A 20,740-nucleotide genomic window follows, 5' to 3' on the forward strand; every position below is an offset into this window, starting at 1 on the left:
CTAGTGCACTTATCCAGGCTGTGTGGCCTAAATACGTCGCCCACACCCGAGGAGTCCTAGGCGAGAACCGTTGGACATGTACACAGGAGAATCGGCGCCGGCGATTGCAGAACCATTCCTGGTTGGATTATATTGATTTGGGACGTGACTACCGGAGAAGAGCATCGTTGATTTCCACTATCGTTTGGGATTTAACCTCGTGAGGATTACCACTCGGGCCTGCCTCATGGACGGGGCTGGCTAGCTGTCGTCAATGCTGTCGAGCATCTTGGATTACAACTATTGCTTTTGTCTGCTGATCAAGGGAGTACAAGCACCGACTCCTGTACCTGGAGTCTCTTTATTCCCCGTTGACTCAGACGGAGTACCCGAACATTCCTCTACCCTCCAGGCCTTACACCCCGGAGGGAACCCATTGTCTCCAGTTGGTACCGGTGTTGCCCTATATAATTGCTACTATACAACAGGTGGCGTCAGCTTAGACCCATCATAGTATTCCTGCTATTCTTAGTGACTTATGCTCTCGACTGACTTTACGTATATTCTTCGCCATACAAGCGAGACCCTAATTCTCATTCTGTAACCTAACGTTGCCTAATAATAATAAATTACCCTCCAATAGTATTTCTGTGTCAATGCCGTGTTCTTGTGGGTGTTCACCATCTATATTTGATGTACCGTTTGGCCAGTAATTAAAGTACATAACTAGCAGTGGTTTAATCTATCACAATCTTTAATACAGTCAGGGTTTTGTAACCCCTCAGTTACAATTGGTCCTTCGAGCCGGATGGTATCAGTGTAATATTTAATATAATATTAATATTAACCATGGCCAGCGGTGAACACTCCCCAAGCGGCTCTCCCAAGCTAGAACGCCCGCAGCGCAAACGTCAGCCACCTCCATATCTGGAGGAATTCGCTTTCGTTCTACCCCCTAGCTTATCTAAACAGACGTTAAATACGGATAAAGCGGATAGTCAAAGCATGTCTAATCCTATCGACTTGGCGACCCTGCCAGTAGAGACCCCAGTGGGTTCAAACGAAACTGACTCAGCTCACGGGGGGGACCAGGTGGGACATGACATGACTATACCTCCAGACAGCGTCACCGGGATAGACCCCGGAGCGCTCCAGGATAAAGAAAGCGCTCCAGGGATAGAGCCCGACACACAACGCGCCCAGGAGATAGACCTCGGAGCGCGCCAGGAGAACAGATCTCCAACAAGCCCTGTCAGCACCCGATCACCTCCGTCAGTGTCATCCCCCAGCGAGGCGGACCAGATACTGGCGCAAGCCTTGATCGCCACACTGACAGCCTCCACCGAACGCGATCGGCTTCAAGCAAAGACGCTTAGTGAGCGCGAACACTCCGCCACGGAAAGAGAGCGCCTCCACGCGCAACTCCAAGCGCAAGCCCTTAGTGAGCGCGAACACTCTGCCGTGGAACGAGAGCGCCTCCGGGCGCAACAATTAAGTGAGCGCGAACACTCCGCCATGGAGCGAGAGCGCCTCCAGGCTCAACAGATGAGTGAGCGCGAACAACGAGAGCGCCTCCAGGCGCAACAAGCAAGCGAGCGCGAACACTCTGCAGCGGAACGAGAGCGCCTCCAGGCGCAACAATTAAGCGAGCGCGAACACTCTGCAGCGGAACGAGAGCGCCTTCACGCGCAACTCCAAGCGCAAGCCCTTAGTGAGCGCGAACACTCTGCAACTGAACGAGAGCGCTTCCAGGCGCAGCAAAGGAGTGAGGACGACCGCATAAGACTGGAGGAGAGGCGCCTTCAGACGGAAGAGAACATCGAACGAGACCGCGCCAATGCACAGCGCGACGCCGCCAATGCCCAGCGCGAAGCAGAGCGCGACCGGCTGCAGGCGCAGATGATAGAACAATTGATAGCCAGGGCGACACCCCCTCTCTCCGCACGGAGCTCCCAGAGATCATCACGACAAGGGTCTAAGGCACCTTCCCCTACCCGACAAAGCGACCCGGGACCCGGCCAACAGGAGGAACCCATCTACGTCTCCGAGCCCCCTCCCCGACTGGTCCATACGAGACCCAGCCACCGGGAAGAACCGGCCTACGTCGCCGAGAGACTGACTAGAAGACTCCAGGACCTAGAAGAGGAAGAGGAGGAATGTCAAGCCCACCAGCAGCAACGTACTCTGGACCAGGAGGCCCAGTACAGCCCCGACTTCAGCCCCGAGTCACTGCACTACAAACCCCTGACTCAACTCACGGGTGAGTTTGACGTACAGTCAGCACCGAGGAACAGCACCTGGGGACCCGGCCTCTGGTACCCACCAAGTACTAACCCACGACCACACGTACGGGGGGCCTCTTCCCCTACGCTCACCAATGTGCCAGCCATCCATGGCATCGTACCTTGGCACACCGACGTTCCCAGACTTTACGCGCGAGGACAGAGCACAGTACACGGAATTACGCATGTGTTTGGAGACTATGATGACCGACGTCCCCGATGAGTCGTACAAATATGCCATCCTCCTCAAGCATCTCAAGGTGCCCAGAGCGCATAACATAGCGCTGGCATATTCCAACTCAAGCACCCCATACTCCGCGGCTCTAGTGGCCCTCGACCAGCGTTATGGACGCATATGGGATTACGTGATCCAAGAAATACGGGATATCGACCGCCTCCCCCCAGCCAAAGACAATAGAGCACTGGATGACCTCTCTATCAAGGTACAATCCCTAGTAGGGATGCTGGGGTCCCAAAAGGAGAAGGGGAGATATGAACTGTATGCAAATTCTACTGTGGAGTGAATACTGGAGAAGCTCCCTCCAGCCCGCCAAGAGCGTTTTCGGCGGCAGAGAGACCACCGTGATCCCGACAGCCCCGAGCCATCCCTCCTAGACCTGGCCGCTTTCCTCGCAAGGGAAGTTAGCAGCCTACGACTGGACACATTCGTGTGGAGTGGATCTAGCCCAAGAGATGGACCTCGGAGGTCCAACGATAACCGCCGGTCAGTGACCGTTATGCACCAGGCCGAGTCAGTGCCGCAGCACAAGAACCACAGCACCCCCCCGACCAAGGGGAAGTGGAAGATTGTATGCCAGTACTGTGAAAAGGAACATTGGCTGTCTCAATGTGACACTTTCAAGAAGCTGACCGCTGACGAGGTGAGTCAGTGGATCAAAGCCAACCGCCGCTGCTTCCGCTGCGCGCGCAGCCATATGGCAGCTGAGTGCCGTTTAAAGAAGAAATGCAGCAAGTGCGACGGCGCCCACTTGGAGGTCCTACACGACAGCAACAAGAAGAAACCCGTACCCCCAAGCAGCTCGAGAGTGAACGTCATGTACATAGACCCTGCGAAGAGCGGGAGCTCCCGAGTGCTCTTGAAGGTGGTCCGAGTGATATTAAGCTACGAGGACAAGGTCATGGACACTTACGCCGTCCTAGACGATGGGTCAGAAAAGACTCTCCTCCTCGCATCCGCCGCAGCCCGGCTGGGTCTGCGGGGGAGCGAAGAAACAATGACAATCCGTACCATTAGAAGAGACCTGAAGACCATAAAGGGTGAAAATGTCTCCTTCACGATAGCAGCGGTCGGGCAACCCGAGAAGCAGTATAGCATCACTAACGCCTTCACCAGCCACGACATAGGCCTGTCACAGTACACCTACCCCATCCCAAAGCTGATGGAAAAATACGTGCACCTACGTCAACTACCTATACCGCTCATCGACGACGCCACCCCGACCCTGCTCATAGGATCCGACCACGCACACCTCATCGTCCCAACGGACCGGGTCCACATCGAGACCCGCCTGGGTTGGACACTACAAGGCCCCCTCTCCGGGTCTTCCAACCGACCGACAGCCACTCGCTGCCTCCACTCAAGGATAAACGAAGAAGACACCACCCTCTTACAGCACGTCGAGAGGCTATGGACATTAGACGCGATGCCCTTTAAGAATGAAAAGAAACTTGTTCGCTCAAAGGAAGACACTTATGCCATAAGCCTCCTCGAGCAGAGGACAAAGAGAGTCGAGGTCAATGGAGTGATGAGATACGCAACTCCACTCTTGAGGCGAGAGGGTATGCCCACCCTCCACGCCTCAAAAGAAGCGACAGAACGATATCTACTGAACACCGAGCGGCGTCTAGCCAAAGACCCCACTCAAGCCACTGTGTACCGCGCTGAGATCGACAAGCTGATCACAGCGGGACACATAAAGAAAATTGACATTCAAGAGGCCGACCAGACGATCGAATCATGGTACGTGCCCCACCACAAGGTCCACCACAACGGCAAGGATCGCATTGTATTCAATTGCAGCTACCATATCGGACTACAGAATCTGAATAAAGAACTCTTGCCCAGCCCAACACTCGGCCCCTCTCTCCTCGGCGTACTACTACGTTTCCGCCAAGACAAGGTGGCCATCAGTGGCGACATCAAAGGGATGTTCCTGCAGGTGCGACTAGTGGAGTAGGACAAGCCCTTGCTGCGGTTCCTATGGAAAGAGAGGATCAAAGATGAGCAACCATCCATCTACCAATGGGAGGTCCTCCCCTTCGGAACCACATGCAGCCCATGCTGTGCTACGTTCGCACTGCAAAAACATGTGACAGAAGACCCTGAAGCTGACGAGGAAGTCAGACAAAGTGTAGAGAGGAGTTTCTACGTGGACAACTGTCTGCAAAGCGTCTCGACGCCAGAAGAAGCCGAAGCCCTCCTACTCAAGCTCCGCGCCTCACTGATCAAAGGCGGCTTTGATCTCCGGCAGTGGGCCAGCAGTGACCCTCAAGTACTTCGCAGCCTCTCCCCAGAGACAAAGGCAGCAAGCAGCGAGACCTGGATGGCGACCATCCCAGGTGAAGGACAAGAAATGACATTAGGCCTAGTCTGGCGCTTCAAAACAGACTCGCTACATTACAAATACACACCCCTGACCACGGAGCAGGGAAGGTCGACCCCTCTACCAACCACCAGACGGAGCGTATACAGAACACTCGCAAGGCAATACGACCCGCTGGGGTGTATCCTACCTTACACCACCCGGGCAAAAATGATTGTACGAGAGCTGTGGGACAAGGAACAGGGCTGGGACGACCCCATACCCGACCACCTCGCTTCCACCTGGAGAGAGTGGGAGAGAGAACTCAACTCGCTCCAAAATGTGAACATACGCCGAAGCTACTTCCCACCCACAGTGCGGCTGGAGACGTGCCAGATGGACCTGCACGTCTTCAGCGACGCCTCAGAAGTGGCCTACGGCTCGGTGGCTTACTTGCGGGCCCGAGAGGAGGGAGGAGAAATACACACAGCCTTCATCCTGGCTCGCTCAAGGATAGCCCCCCGCAAGCAACAATCGGTCCCGCGTCTAGAGCTCTGCGCAGCTCTGGTAGGCGCGCAACTCGCCACGTTAATCCAACGTGAACTCACCATCCCGGTGCAAAGAACAATCTTGTGGTCAGACTCCATGACCGTACTCACATGGATCCAGTCCGATTCTTGTAGATACAAGGTCTTCGTGGGAGTCAGAATCACAGAGATCCAAGACCTAGTGGGATCAGCGTGCTGGAGGTACGTGGACACGAAACAGAACCCAGCAGATGTCATCACACGGGGGATGTCCCTAGATGACCTCACACGTCACAATATCTACAGTGACGGTCCTGAGTTCCTCAAGCTCCCGGAAGAAGAGTGGCCTAACCCCACCCCTCGGGAGGCTAGTCAAGAGGAGACAGAGATCAAGAAATCTATGTTCTGTGGGTTGACGCACACCCCAGTCCCCACTGACCCTAACATAGACGACTGCCTCACCTTTGAGAGTGCGCAGCTAAAGACATTCCTGTGGCACCACCCTGAGGTTCCCCCCACTACCGACATTAACGCAGCTAACTACGAAGAGGCAGAACTCCTTCTGCTACAGCGAGCCCAAAGAGACTCGTTCCCCGACGAGCTAGACTGCCTGCAGGGAACAAAGCCAGTCCCGTCAGACAGCAGACTGCTCCACTTGGCCCCCGAGCACGACACCCATGGCCTCATCAGGGTGGGTGGTCATCTGAGACGGGCCCCGGACTTAACGGATGACGTCAAGTTTCCTATAGTCCTCAACAGCCGACACAAAGTCACTGAGCTCATCATAAAGAAATACGACGAGGATGTGCACCACGCTGGGCAGAAAGAGTCTTCGCTGAGATCCGACGTCGCTATTGGATACTGAACGGAAGAGAAGCAGTACGTCGCTTCCAGCGGACTCGACCAGACTGTCGCCAGTGGCGAGCACAGCCCAGTATACCCAGGAGGGCCGACCTGCCTCACCGTCACACCCGACCCGTGGCGAGGCTGATAGAATTGCCGAGGCTCCCTGACTCCCTTGATGACGATCATGACCCACTGACTTTGTAGATTGCCCTACCCCCCCACAACAGACATTGAGCAGTTGACTGGACTATTAATCTGTCTTCCTTTTAACTAATTAGGTGCGGACTAATTAGGAGGTGGCTGTTGTGAAGGGCCAGATTAAACTGAATATATATATGTATCGTTTGATATACTTTGTATATTATTTATATATATACACGGAATATCCCTTTACCTGCGTACGGACCAGAGTAATATTCGCTCTCCTATTGGACAGCGCCCCCAGGCGCCAACGCGCAAGCCCCCAACGGCAAGTTCAAAGACAACTGCAGGCATGTCAGAACATGCCCAGAGTCAGCGTAGTAATACGAGACAAGGACTGAGGTTGGGACTAGATATTCACTTAAGTATAAATACGGCGCAGGTGTAAACAGCAGTAGTTCAGTTCATTCAGTACCTTACCCACCTTCACCACGAGTCAACGTGCAGTGAAGTGAGCAACCTTGCGTCTAAATAGAGCATTGAGAACCGCATGCGAATAGAATGTTAAAGTGTCAGAGTTTAATGAAGTAACGTTGAGTTCGACTTAATCTAATGTGAAGTCAATAGTCGATCATTTATTGTATATCGTGCGGCCACAGTTCTTCCGTGTGTAGCATTACCCATCGGTTCGTCGTGTCTTTAGCTAGTGCACTTATCCAGGCTGTGTGGCCTAAATACGTCGCCCACACCCGAGGAGTCCTAGGCGAGAACCGTTGGACATGTACACAGGAGAATCGGCGCCGGCGATTGCAGAACCATTCCTGGTTGGATTATATTGATTTGGGACGTGACTACCGGAGAAGAGCATTGTTGATTTCCACTATCGTTTGGGATTTAACCTCGTGAGGATTACCACTCGGGCCTGCCTCATGGACGGGGCTGGCTAGCTGTCGTCAATGCTGTCGAGCATCTTGGATTATAACTATTGCTTTTGTCTGCTGATCAAGGGAGTACAAGCACCGACTCCTGTACCTGGAGTCTCTTTATTCCCCGTTGACTCAGACGGAGTACCCGAACATTCCTCTACCCTCCAGGCCTTACACCCCGGAGGGAACCCATTGTCTCCAGTTGGTACCGGTGTTGCCCTATATAATTGCTACTATACAACAGGTGGCGTCAGCTTAGACCCATCATAGTATTCCTGCTATTCTTAGTGACTTATGCTCTTGACTGACTTTACGTATATTCTTCGCCATACAAGCGTGACCCTAATTCTCATTCTGTAACCTAACGTTGCCTAATAATAATAAATTACCCTCCAATAGTATTTCTGTGTCAATGCCGTGTTCTTGTGGGTGTTCACCATCTATATTTGATGTACTGTTTGGCCAGTAATTAAAGTACATAACTAGCAGTGGTTTAATCTATCACAATCTTTAATACAGTCAGGGTTTTGTAACCCCTCAGTTACAATTATAGTCACTCTATTTTCTCACGAAAGAAAAAATAAATCTTCATGAATTCAAGGCATCACAAGGTGAGTAATTGCTATACAAATTAACATATTTAAAAGCAACACACCTGAATGTACACACACCCACACACCCCTATTCTTACCCGTCTTTGTTGATGAGGACCAGTCTCTCGATGCCCTGCGAAGCTCTGAGGGTCTTGGCTGCCTCCAGGCTGGAACCTAGGACCTCGTGTAGCGTGCCGAGTACCGAGACCACCGTCTCCTCAGATAGAGCTCGCACTGGCTGGCTCTGGCCGCCCCCAGGCAGGTTGGCCACCAGATGGGGCACCGCATGTTTACCTGGGGGGGGGGGGGGGGCAGGCACACAAAAGGGAAAGGGAAAGTGATTAGCGACAATAAAACACACTTGATACAGTATGTGGTTTCAACAACAACAACCCTTGTGTACTTGAAGTGATTAAAGCTGATTTCCAGTCAGCTGTCATTACATTTAGTAATCCTAAAACAGAATATTTGAACCTTTGTGTGGTGTTCATGTTTTTTGTTACTCACCCCAATGTTTGCAGGTCTGGTGGACCCACATTATTAGGATTTGAAAACAAGCCATAGCAATTCATGTAAAACAGATGTTGAATTTATCTCAATTACAAGCAATCTAGACAATAAATATGGTTTAATAAAAGTGCTATTAGTTTCTTGTGATATAATGTGATAAAATAATAATAATCCACTATAATGAAGACGTGAATGGAATAAATCATGTTTATCTTGAAAAATATAAACGAAACAAGGTGAAGGCAGACAGTAAAGGCAGACAGTGATTTCAGTTGAATTCTTACTATGTTTACACCTACAATTTCCACACTTGGGGTCCAGGGGACCAGAACACCATGTATATAAATGTGTAGGGCGGGTGCACAGTGTGCACTCAATGAAAATGTGTTATTTTAATATGTTGAAATACAATGAGCCAAGGCCAATAAGTCCCAGGTGAAAGAAATAAGTCATAGCATCAGGTCTCTTTTAGTAAACACTGGCCCCACAGACCTGAACACCACACCAGGGTTAAAAGAGTCAATTATGGTTGTATCCGTTCCCCAACTATGGACCAAACGTTCCATTGAAAACATATATATTTTTGGACACACAGAAACAGCAGACACTAATACGCAGTCACACACACAGAGTGTACTGTTACCTAGCAAGTCTCGGTTGCGTGCGTCGATGGCCAGGTTGCGAAGGGCTCCAGACATGGCTCTCACCACACGGTCGTGGCTATGTGCCAGCAGCTCAGTCATCATGGGTAGGCCTTGTTCTTGGCGCAACAAAGCTCTGATAAACCGGCCATACTGGAGCAACACACACACACAATACATTATTAGAGGACTACGTCAGGAGTAGCAATATAGTAAGAAAATAAATAAATAGAAAAGCTGTCATTTAGAGAATCACACAGAAAATCTTAGTGGCTATTTACAACGACACAGTGAATTAGGGCTGACCTCGACTAAGGAAAGAATGATAAAAAGTAAACAAAAGTATAACTTTTTATTAAAAAAAATGTATTCGCCTAAGAGGTTGGCAGTCGACTACGGCTCCTTTCGATCGATTAGTCGACTATTCAAGGTCAGCCGCACAGTGAATTAATAGTTGCTTTTCCACTGCCCAGCCAAAAGGCTGGGAAATAAGCACCAGCCACTACAGTATGTTGTCTGTAGTGATGTACGATATATCAGCCGCCGATATAATATCGGCCGACATGGCAGTTTTTTTACACATCGGTATCGGTCCGATATCAAGATAGGGCTGATATAAAAAATAAAATAAAAATAAACTTTTTTTTATCGTTTTACATGTTTTGGCCTTAAATAGTTTCAAAATTTCATTTCTGAAAATAAGTTACAAAAGTTAAAAAAAATTATGCGTTTTGGAAAATAGCTCTTTATTTGATTATCATAAAAAAGTGTTTTCTATACAGAGATATCGACATCGGTAAATATCGGTATCGGCCAGAACAGCAATATTAATATCGGGTATCGGCCACAATTTTCACATCGGTGCATCACTAGTTGTCTGTGGTGTTTGTTCACTCTACTAGATACTGTGGCGGGTAAACAACAAAGACTTTCTTTTCTGTAATCCAGTTTGGCCGGTAGAATAATTGAAGTGTCTGGTGAATTTATAAATCCAAGTTACAAGTTAAAACAAAAGTGTTATTTAAAGGAATTTGCTAACATTATGGGAAATGCTTACCATCATCTCCAGAATCAGAGACAAGAAGATAGATAGCAATTTCCTCTGTGTGTTCAGTAGAAAGCTATCCGGCTGCAAACTAGTCTAGATGAGATAGCATTCACCTGAATGCAATGGTATCCATCTTCTTGTCTAACTCTGAAGATTTCTTTTTTTATTATGTTGGCATGTTCCCTTAACTCATTCCCAGACAACGACGAGTATACTCGCTATTGGGCGCCAATCGTTGAACGCCAACAACGAGTATACTCGTTATTTGATCGCTATTTCTTTTATTCCATATTTCTATTCATTACAGGCACACAGACTCGAGGTTAACATGGGGAATGTAAAAGTGCAATACCGGCCACATCACGCTAGACGGCGGTATCGAGCACCCTTTGTAACCTTGTATCCTGGGCTGTGGGACGGACAAATGTCTCTGGTTTCATTTTTCCTTCTCGGGCGAGGCGAACGGTTCTCTCGGTTCCATTGAAGCGCGTGAAATATTCCCGATCCATATGTTGTGTGGATTATGCCGTGGACCAAATGGACATTGGATATACCAGATGGCGATCAATTGGGGCGGCCGGGTAGCGCAGCGGACTAAGTGTCCGTCTACCACCGCAGAGACATGGGTATCGATTCCAGCTGTCAGCGGTGCCTCCGGCTTGGCCGGTCGTCATACTGACACAATTGGCAGTGTCAGAGGGAGGGAAGCCGGTGGGTGGTAATCTGGTCGTTGTAAACAGCGACTCCTACAGGTCGGTCAGGGCGCCTGCACAGCGAGGAAGGGATCTGGGTGAGGTAGTGTGCCCTCCCACGCATTACACTCACCCAATGAGAATCCTCGCTGCCAGGTGAAAAGAGGCTGCTGGCTGTCTCCTATGTATCGGAGGAAGCATGTGATAGACTTCAGGGCTCCCTAGACCGGCAAGTAGGGGGGAAATGCGCGCAACAACCAGGAAGGGGAGGGGGGAATTGGCATAACGACTAAATTGGGATGGGAGGAAAATACAAGAAAAATAGGAGAAAAAGTGGATAAAAAAAAACAGATGGCAATCAAACAATTGGAATATTATTTTTGGAATACTCCCAATCACAGGTAAAGACGATTTGACGTAAATTTTAGCTTGATCCTGCAATGCAATGATACCGATCGGGCTGATAAGCGTGTTTAGTGTTCAATACGAATGCCATTACTGACAATCAAATAATCCGAAACGACCCCCCCCCCTTTCATGGATTCATGATGGAACATAATACCTATGATATAGATTTGATTTCGGGATAATAGCGTATACAGGCAAGAAATGGCAACGTCTATAGTGGAATTGACGTGTAGGGGGCTATAACTCAGCATTTCATAAATTACCCTAGACCGCTCTAAAACCATACTTATATTCACCACGGTATATAACGGGAAAGTATGGATGGAAAAATGTATTCATTTTCATAGTTATAGCTCTACAAACAAGGTGATGCAGTTCTATCTTTTAAAGCGTGGCAGTGCTAGACGTTATTTTTTTCCGTAGCCGCATTTCTCTGAGACGCTCTCCGATTGGCCGACGCCTGTTTCTACACTGGTTAAGCTTAGGCACTCTTTCGAAGTTGGTTAAGGTTAGAGTTTGTCTTAGAGCATGGCGATAGAACGCCAGGTAGTTTGCAGGCTGTTCGACGCGGAAATGGGCAAAGACACAGCTCGTCACGCGATTGGGCAAACATGTCAGTGGCCAATCAGAGTGTCAGTCAGTGGCCAATCAGAGAGCGTCTCCGAGAAATGCGGCTACGGAAAAAAGTAACGCGTGCTAGAGCGGGGCCCTGACTAATCCCCGGCAGTCAATGAGTTAAAGGAACACACCAACTTTTTGGGAAATTGTCTTATTTGCCATCTACCCTGGAGTTAGACAAGCAGATACATACCCTTTTCTTCTCTGTGCAGTGTGCATGCATTAGGCTAAGGGAACAGCCGCACCGTTAGCCTAGCTTAGCGTCATTCACTGGAAGTAGGTGTGCCAGTGTAGCCTAGTTCAGCCAGTTTTTCAAAAAGCAACAGGGCTTTTGAGGTAATGAAATCACTGTGCACAGGCAGCAGTGGTTCGGAAAAAAATATTTCCGAGTATATATCTGCTTAGAAAACGAAAATGTCTAATTATTATTTTTTTATTTCTCCATGTAGTAAATACACAGGTCACAACATGTTTACAGGAAAGTTTTGGAGTTGTATTTGGAGTGTATTTCGTGACTGTTGGGAACTAGGCTACACTGGCACACCTACTTCCAGTGAATGACGCTAAGCTAGGCTAACGGTGCGGCTGTTCCCGAAGAAAGTTGGCGTGTTCCTTTAACACTTTCAGCGCCAGCCATTATCTCCATCCTTGTAGTCAATGGGCCATGCTTTAAAATAGGCATTTTCACTGTGTGTCACAATGTTTGCAGAGCTATATCTATATTCTACATTATAGCTATGGAGACAATACTATGGCTCATTTGACAGTCACTATCTCGTCCAACATGTAAAAAATAGTAAATTGTTTAATGTATACGTTCGCGTGTTATCACGTGGTGAATATTGTATAGTTTCAGAGTGATCCTGGCTTATTCCTGGAAGCTGTGTTATGGAGCGCTATGTGAATTTTGCTAAGGGGTTTGCGTTGCTCACCTGGACACGTTACTATTTCCAAATCAAAGGTATATAATAGGTGTAAGGGCCAAAATGTATGTAATTAGGTGTAATGGATTTATGTGACCATGGGGTGGCGCTTCTGTTATTTAAGCGCCAGGTACACTGTAGGAGGTAGGAGTTTGACCCGGAAAGGGCAATGGTTTTTGATCGCAACACGCAGGTTAACGCAGGTCACAGGTCGCTGTTTGAACATGCCGCAGGGCGAAATGTTTGTATGCAATTAGCTATTATATTAAGTATTATTTATCTGTTTATGGAGCCCAATATATGCTGTTTTGCACAGTGAAGCAAAATAAATATATTGTTTTCCAAGAAAAGCAGCCTGCATCCGAGCGTATCATTGGAACACTGACACACAGCGAACTGAGGGGTTGGTATCAGACCAAACAAATAGAACGGCGCGTCAGCCAGGTCCATCTACGGGATCAAATTGCTCAGTAACTCCGTATAAGACGGGAGCTCCTTTAATATAAGTCAAAAACCACGCACCAGTTGGACTCTCATTTTGAGACTGGGGAAGATTCGCTGCGTTTGGGACGTCGGAGAATCGCTACCGGAGGAAGGACGAAGAGCTGCTGTTGTCGTTAATGGTGGAAGAGGATTCCACTGTTTGCTGCTGCGTCGGGGAACCGCCTGCAGCCGTCCGTGGTAACGACAAGGAACTACGCCGGTGCTGACCCGAAGTTTGGTTGAGGATCAGTATTGGACCGGGAGCCACAGCATGGTGCCCAACGCAAGGAGGTATGTTTATAGCGCTATATAAATGCATGGCCATGTAAATTGTGCACGCACATAACTTGGGGTTGAGCGTAAATCCATGGGTGCTGAAGTGGAATGACAATTGACTTTTACACACAGACTCTTTGTATTGACTTTGTTGCTCGACTCGCCAGCCATCTCGTTTAATTAACTCACTGACTATTTAATATCATGGAGACGTGCAAACCGGTGTCAAACATTTCCATGGAGACCGCAGTGCGCGCCGCTGCTAGCAGTGACATCACTGGGAAACGTGTTAAAATGACTGCAAAGGCTATTGCAGAAAAATTTGGCAAATTGGAAGCCAGCAGAAAAGGTCAATTTAACATGGCAGCCAACATAAGGGATGCAATACAAGGTTTTATGTTCAATAATGAAAAGGCAAAAGTAGAAAATGCTCTTACAGATTTTAGTCAGGTGTGTTATGAGGCGAAATGCATGCATGACAATCTGTTGGGTTATATGTTACATGATGAAAAGGAAAAGAAGAAATCTGGTTTAAAGCAAAAATGTTGTCAAACAATGAGTGTATTTCAAATGCAAAACTGTGGGTTTCAAACAATGAAGGTATAATAAATGTACATGATGAAATTGATGGTAAAACAACTGAAGGTGATTTGCATTTAAGTAATGATGGTATTGCTCCAAATGACAGTGTGTCAAACATTGCAAGTAAATATTCAAAAACCAGTACTAAAAGTAGTAGATCATCTGCCAGGATTTTAGCTGAAGACGATAGAGCTGCACTTGTCGCTCGTGCTGAATCTCTAAAAGAAAAACATGCTTTGGAGGAACAGGAACAACAGTTGAAGGAGCAGGAACTAAAGTTGAAGGAGCAGGAACTAAGGCTGAAGAGAAAAAAGGAACAACTGGAGGTGGACTGAATTGGCTGCAACCACTGCAATGTTGGCTGTGTTGGAGTCCACTGAAAATAAACATTCATCTCGTGCACCTTCAAATGCAATGAATTCCTATTTTGAAAAGGAACACCACACAGTCTTAAATCCTATTACAAGAGAATATCAACCTGGGACATTAATGCAACGAAGTAAATTGACACAATTGTCAATACCACCAAACAAACCTGTGGATGTGAGACCAAAGGAACGTGGCCAATGGCATAGCACTGCTACTAACCGCCAATCTAACCACAACCACAAGGAACAGGAAAGCAGAATGGGAACAACTAATCATGTTCAAATAAATTCAAACCAACCTGCAAACATGCTTACCATCATGGAGGCTAAATGAAATAACTGCTGCTCTGGTGCAGCAACAGCATTCCAGGTCTCTGCCACCACGAAATATCCCAACCATTGAAGGTGACCCTCTCCAATATAGGGCATTTATCAAAGCATTTGAACAAGGAGTGGAGGAAAAGGCAACAGAAGCTGATGCTTTGTATTATTTTGAGCAGTTCACAAGAGGACAGCCACAAGAATTGGTGCGTAGCTGCCAGCATATGGCTCCTGAGCGTGGTTACGCAGTGGCAAAGGGTCTTCTTATGGAATATTTTGGAAACCAGTATAAAATAGGAAATGCTTACATGCAAAAGGCCTTGGCATGGCAAACAATAAAATCGGAGGATGTCAAGGCACTTCAAGCCTACTCCTTATTCTTGCGTGGCTGCTGCAATTCAAGATGAGGGAGCAATTAAGGAGTACAGCTCATGGCATCATGGAACATACCCAGGAAAGAGCTCGCTTCGAGGATATGACTAAGTTTGTGGAGCGACATGTTCTGGTGTGGTTGGCACAACATCTCTCACCAGGTTTGAATCATATCCACCCAACAGAGTGAAAAGAAACATTGTCGCCACCACAGTAACATCTATGGACATATCAGAGAGCCAAGGAGCTGACATCAACACCAGGTACAGTGAATGCTAGGAGAGCTGGATGCCTTTGTTGTGCTCGCAGTCACTCATTGGAGGAGTGCAAACAACTGCAGGAGAAGAGGCACAAGGAGAAAATATACTTTCCGAGGGAAAAGGGAGTTTGCTTTGCATGCTTATGTGTTGGTCACATGAGCAGAGATTGCGAAAGGCGCTTGATATGCAAAGTTTGTGGTCAAACTCACCCCACCCTGCTTCACATCAAAAGGCAACCATCTTCTCCAGAACAGTTAAAGGAACCATCCAATAATCAACCAACTTCACTGCAAACATGTGGACATACAGGGGCCGGTAAGGACCGGTGTGTATTAGCCATTCTTCCTGTAAGTGTGAAAGCAGCAAACAGAAACATTATACAAACCTACGCCTTCTTAGACCCTGGTAGCTCAGCCACATTCTGCTCCGAACATCTAATGCAGAGGCTCAATATCACAGGCAGAATAACCAACTTCCTGTTGAGCACCATGGGGCAAGAGACTGTTGTTCCAGCTTACTCCTTGACTGGGTTGGAGATAGCTGATTTGGACAGCAATGACTTTTATGTTCTTCCGGAAGTTCTCACACAGAAGAAAATGCCAGTCACGACTGAGAACATGGTGACACCTGAAGAACTGTCGAAATGGTCATATTTGTCCAACGTACACATCCCACGCCTAAAAGCAAATGTCGACCTGTTGATTGGAACCAACACTCCCAAGATATTGGAACCTAGGGAGGTCATCAACAGTCAAGGGAATGGCCCGTATGCTATAAGGACAGTGCTGGGATGGGTCGTTAATGGTCCACTGAATGGAAACAGTGGTGTTGTGGAGTCAGAGTTTCCCTCTGCTACGGTGAACAGGATCTCAGTGTGCAGACGGGAAGAAATGCTGGCCAATCAGGACAATCACAACTTCAAAGAAGTAGCTGTGAAGGAGAAGGAAGTATCCAGAGAAGACCTAAGCCATCTGAAAGAATTGGAAAGTTCAGCAGTGCTTCAGGAAGAGAGGTACTGTTTGAAATGACCTTTTAACAACAAGGAGGTCTGTCTGCCCAACAATGTGGGAGTGACTAGGCTGGATACAGCGTTTGAAGATGGACTCTTGAGAGTTGTAGGAAGATTGAGCAGAGGATCAACGCCAGAGGAAGCTAAACCTCCACTCATTCTCTCCAAGGACCAGCATGTTTCAATGCTCATTCTCAAGCATGTACACCAGAATCGGAGACATGGTGGAAGGACTCACACAATGTCCAAAGTGAGGAAGACATTTTGGATCACCAACGCCCATGCAGCTGTTAAGAAGATCATCGCTGAGTGCAGCTTTTGCAAACGCTACAATGACAGTGCAGTGGAGCAAAAGATGGCGGATCTTCCAGCAGACAGAATCCTTCCTGACCTACCATCTTTTACCAACACAGGGGTAGATGAAGGAAGAGGAAACAGGAAAGGAGAAGGAACAGGAAGTCGAAGAACCAGGAAAGGAAGAGGAGCCAGGAGTGCTAACTCGCTTCAGAGAGGAACCGGTGGCATTGATGGGTGACATTCAAGCCATGTTCCACCAAGTGAAGGTCGCTGAGGAAGACAGTGATTTTCTGCGCTTTCTCTGGGACAAGAGGAAAAGGAGTTTGGCAGCTGGAGATATTGTAGTCATCATCACTCTTCAGCTCCTCGTGGGTCCTGGCCACTTGGCAGGGTTCTGGAGGTCTTTCCAGAAAACAAGGTCTGGTGCATTCTGTGAAATTGCAGGCTAAAAGTAGCACCATTGTAAGGCCAGTGACAAAACTGTGTTTGGTTCATGAAGTGTAAATTAATTTAATCCATAACATGTTTTGGCTCTTTATTTGTTTTGTTTATTTATTTTTTGAATTGTTATGTCTGCCTGCCTTAACACTTTCAATGCCGGAGCTTAACGTGGTAAAACCCCACTAAATGTCACCACCCACTTCAATGATAGCGTTGTGAACGCATAATCTCTGTCTTAAATTATGTGTCTAATCTGCCCGTAGTTTATCAATGACTTGTTTGCAGTCAACATTGTCGAAACGTATTTTTTTTAATCGCTTCATTTCAGTTTTATAGCATTTTGAAAAGCCCTTGTTTTCAAGGAAAATATAAACGCGATCGATATTTGGAATGGCGATCAGGAATTGGAATAATCTTTTTGGAGAACATCTGATCTAAGGTAAGGAGTCTATGTTACCAGTTTTAGGATAATCAGAGCTGTATTCACTGAGATAACAGCGTGTCCCGTATGTGTGTATGCGTGTGTGTGATATTGAGGAAATGAGAATAGATTTTTCAGCCCGCTTCTATAGCGTGCATAAGTACACATATACTATCGATAATCTAGCGTTTATTTGAAAACGATTCATAAATAGGCCGACAAATGACAACGTGTCTAGTGTATTCGAGAATATTCCAATAAATGCAGTTTATGGGTTGAATCTGTCTATTTTCCGGAAATTTGAGAGAACGATAGCTTTTCGAAATGCTATAAAAAGGATATGAACAGATTAAAAAAACAATCCGTTTCGACAATGTTGACTGCAAACAAGTCATTGATAAGCGACGGGCAGATTAGACACATAGCCATAATTTAAAACATAGATTATGCGTTTTTAATGCTAACATTGAAGTGGATGATGGCATTCAAGGGGGTAAAAAGGAAAACACGGCCGGCACTGATAGTGTTAAAGGGCCAACCACAGACATGTCCGTGGCAAGGTTGTTTTGGCTTTTATTCCATTTTAATAACCTACTCAATGTCACCGAGCGGCACTGGGGAAGTACCCTACTCTTTGAATTCGAAAAAGTGCATTACCGGCCAGATCCTCGTAGGGGCGCTGTCTCGAAGTTGTCTTTTTTTTCTTTCTGGATCTTCAATGTAGTTTTCTGCTAACCTGAAGCTATGCCTGTAGCATGTAGCACGGAATACGTTTTGGGACGCGGATTTCAGTGTGCAGTAAAGGAATATATGATCAGCCAATGGACATATCGATCTACCAGATGACGATCGATAACTGGGAAATCCTTTTTGTAGTCCAACCGGTCACAGGTAAGATCGATTTGACGTCAATTTCAGCTTGGTCGGGGCCTTGCTTTGATAGCCATCCACCCGTTCAGCGAATGAGGCTACTGAGGCTAATGCCGTTATTGGTAATAAATAATCAGAAACGACGTCCCCCCGCCCCCCCCCCCCCCTTTCATGCATTCATGGTGGACCATCATATCGATCATATGCAGTTTGATTTTTAACTCTAGCTACTCTATAGCCAAAATGCCATTGGATTTAACGTTACTAGCTTAGCGCCTTATATCTCGCCTTCCAGGAAATATACCAGCCCAAATCCCATATAACGCTTATATTCAAGACGCTATAAAATGAGAACGTATTGATGAAAAAATTATTTTAAGCCATTTTGAAGGGACGGTTTATGGTCTCAATTGACAATGAGAATGGACAGATAGCAATACTATAAAGTATAGATTTAGCTCTACAAACAGCCTCATGAACTATGCAAGTCTGTTTTGAAATGCTGGCCGTCTAGAGCAGGGGTGGGCAATTATTTTTCCCAGGGGGCCAAATGAGCAACTGAAAATATTTTGGAGGGCCGGGCCAAAATTCCGAACTCAATTATGCATAATATACCTTTTATTTCTATATAAAAAGCAGTAAATGGCATTGTTTTGACCGCTGGTAAGAGTGTATGTTATTATTTGGCAATTAAAAGGTGAGGTTAGCTTTCAAAAATATAATTTATTCAAATAGAATTTCCAAAATGATAAATAAAATGTGAAACATTTAACTCATTTTCAGTCACATTAATAACAAAGGGCATTTTGAGTTTCATATACTATTGAAACAAGGATTTTCTTAGCTTTCTAAAGACATCACATCATCTTTGTAGCCAAAATAAACAAGACATGTGATTGAACTGTGTAAAGAAAAGTGTCCCAGTTTTGTAGCCTATATTAAACATTTAATGTTTTCAGAACTGTGCAAAAAAAAAAAAAAATCATCATGTGTCCCATTTCACTTATATATATATATATATATTCCACATTTTAGTGTTCTTCAGTTATTTTTTTTACTGTGCAGAAAAAAAGAAAATGATCAAGTGTCCCATATCACTCGTTATATTCCCACATTTTAGTGTTCTTCAGTTCTATTTTTTTCATTCAGTGTGAGAAATCCAGTCTCTTTTGAGCTTTAACAAGTCCATCAAAGTCAGGTTGAATGTCTGAGGTGGAGATGCGAAGCACAGCTGACAGATGTTCATCAATGAGAGAGGATCTGTACCTGGATTTGGTAAACGTCATGACTGAGAATGTCTGTTCACATATGTAGGTGGATCCAAAGAGAACCAACATCTTCTGAGCATGTCTCCTCATGTTTGGAAAGTGATCCTCCTTGAGAGCAGAGTAGAACTCTAGCAGTGATGCTGACTTAAAGTGCTCTTTCAGTAGTGAATCAGACTGCAGGTCAATGAGTTCAAGCTGAACAACCATCAACACTGCAGGTAAAGGGAGAGGAAACCAGCTGCATTTCATCCTCAACCTTTTTGAAGTCTTGAAAACACCTTGAAAATTCATCATGCAGTGCTCCCAACATGGATGAGTACCTGTGCCGGTGATCAGCTGATGGTTTGACTTCTTTCAAGGATTTCATGTGTTCGAGATTGTTGCTGCCTAGTTGCCTTGAAATTAATTGCAACTTTTGTCATGAATGCTTTCACATGGCTATGCATTTCATGAGCAAAAATGTCCTTGCCCTGCAGTTGTGTGTTCAGTAGGGATGGGTACCATTCACATTTGAACCGATACGGTACCGGTACCTGTGAATCGATACCGGTACCCAATGGTACCTTTTTTCTGTACTTTAGTGTCTAAAAATGTAATCTACCTACCTCAGTTGTGAGAAAAAAAATAACCACACTTTCGACCGTTTTCGGCTTGCCCCGACTGCTTTGTTGTTGAATCAAGTCAAATCCTAGGTAAGCGTATATTGGGCATGTGAACGTTGACATTAAAAGATAAAAGAAAAAAGTAAAAAAAATAATAATAATAATATTAAAAATAATCATCCCGCGGGCCGTATTTAGCCCGCGGGCCGTACAATGCCCAGGTCTGGTCTAGGGTGATATTAGACGGCCCCAAATGGCCCCGAATGTGTTCAGGGGCCGGTGTGTAAGGGCCTATAATTGATGTAATTAGGTGTAATGGATTTATGTGACCATGGGGTGGCGCTTGTTATTTAAGCGCCAGGTACACAGTAGGAGGTAGGAGTTGAACCCGAAAAGGGCAATGGTTTTTGACCGCACCGCGCACGCGCAACACGCAGGTTAACGCAGGTCACAGGTCTCTGTTTGAACACGCCGCAGAGCGAAATGTTTGTAT

The 20,740-nt window shown here is 46.5% G+C and overlaps 1 protein-coding gene across 8 annotated transcripts in view; it reads right to left on the reverse strand.

Annotated features, from left to right (window-relative positions):
- ctnnd1 (catenin (cadherin-associated protein), delta 1) overlaps nt 1-20,740 on the reverse strand; it is a 148,175-nt gene that overhangs the window by 16,703 nt on the left and 110,732 nt on the right. For all 8 annotated transcript variants that reach the window (XM_084319413.1, XM_084319411.1, XM_084319407.1 and 5 more), the window contains 2 exons: nt 8,991-9,141; nt 7,936-8,131 (listed from right to left, as the gene is read on the reverse strand). In XM_084319413.1, the coding sequence (XP_084175539.1) occupies nt 7,936-8,131; nt 8,991-9,141 (347 nt within the window). The remainder of the gene's footprint in view (nt 1-7,935; nt 8,132-8,990; nt 9,142-20,740) is intronic.

Source organism: Notolepis coatsorum (assembly GCF_963971535.1).
Source record: "Notolepis coatsorum genome assembly, chromosome: 7".
Taxonomy (NCBI): Eukaryota; Metazoa; Chordata; class Actinopteri; order Aulopiformes; family Paralepididae; genus Notolepis; species Notolepis coatsorum.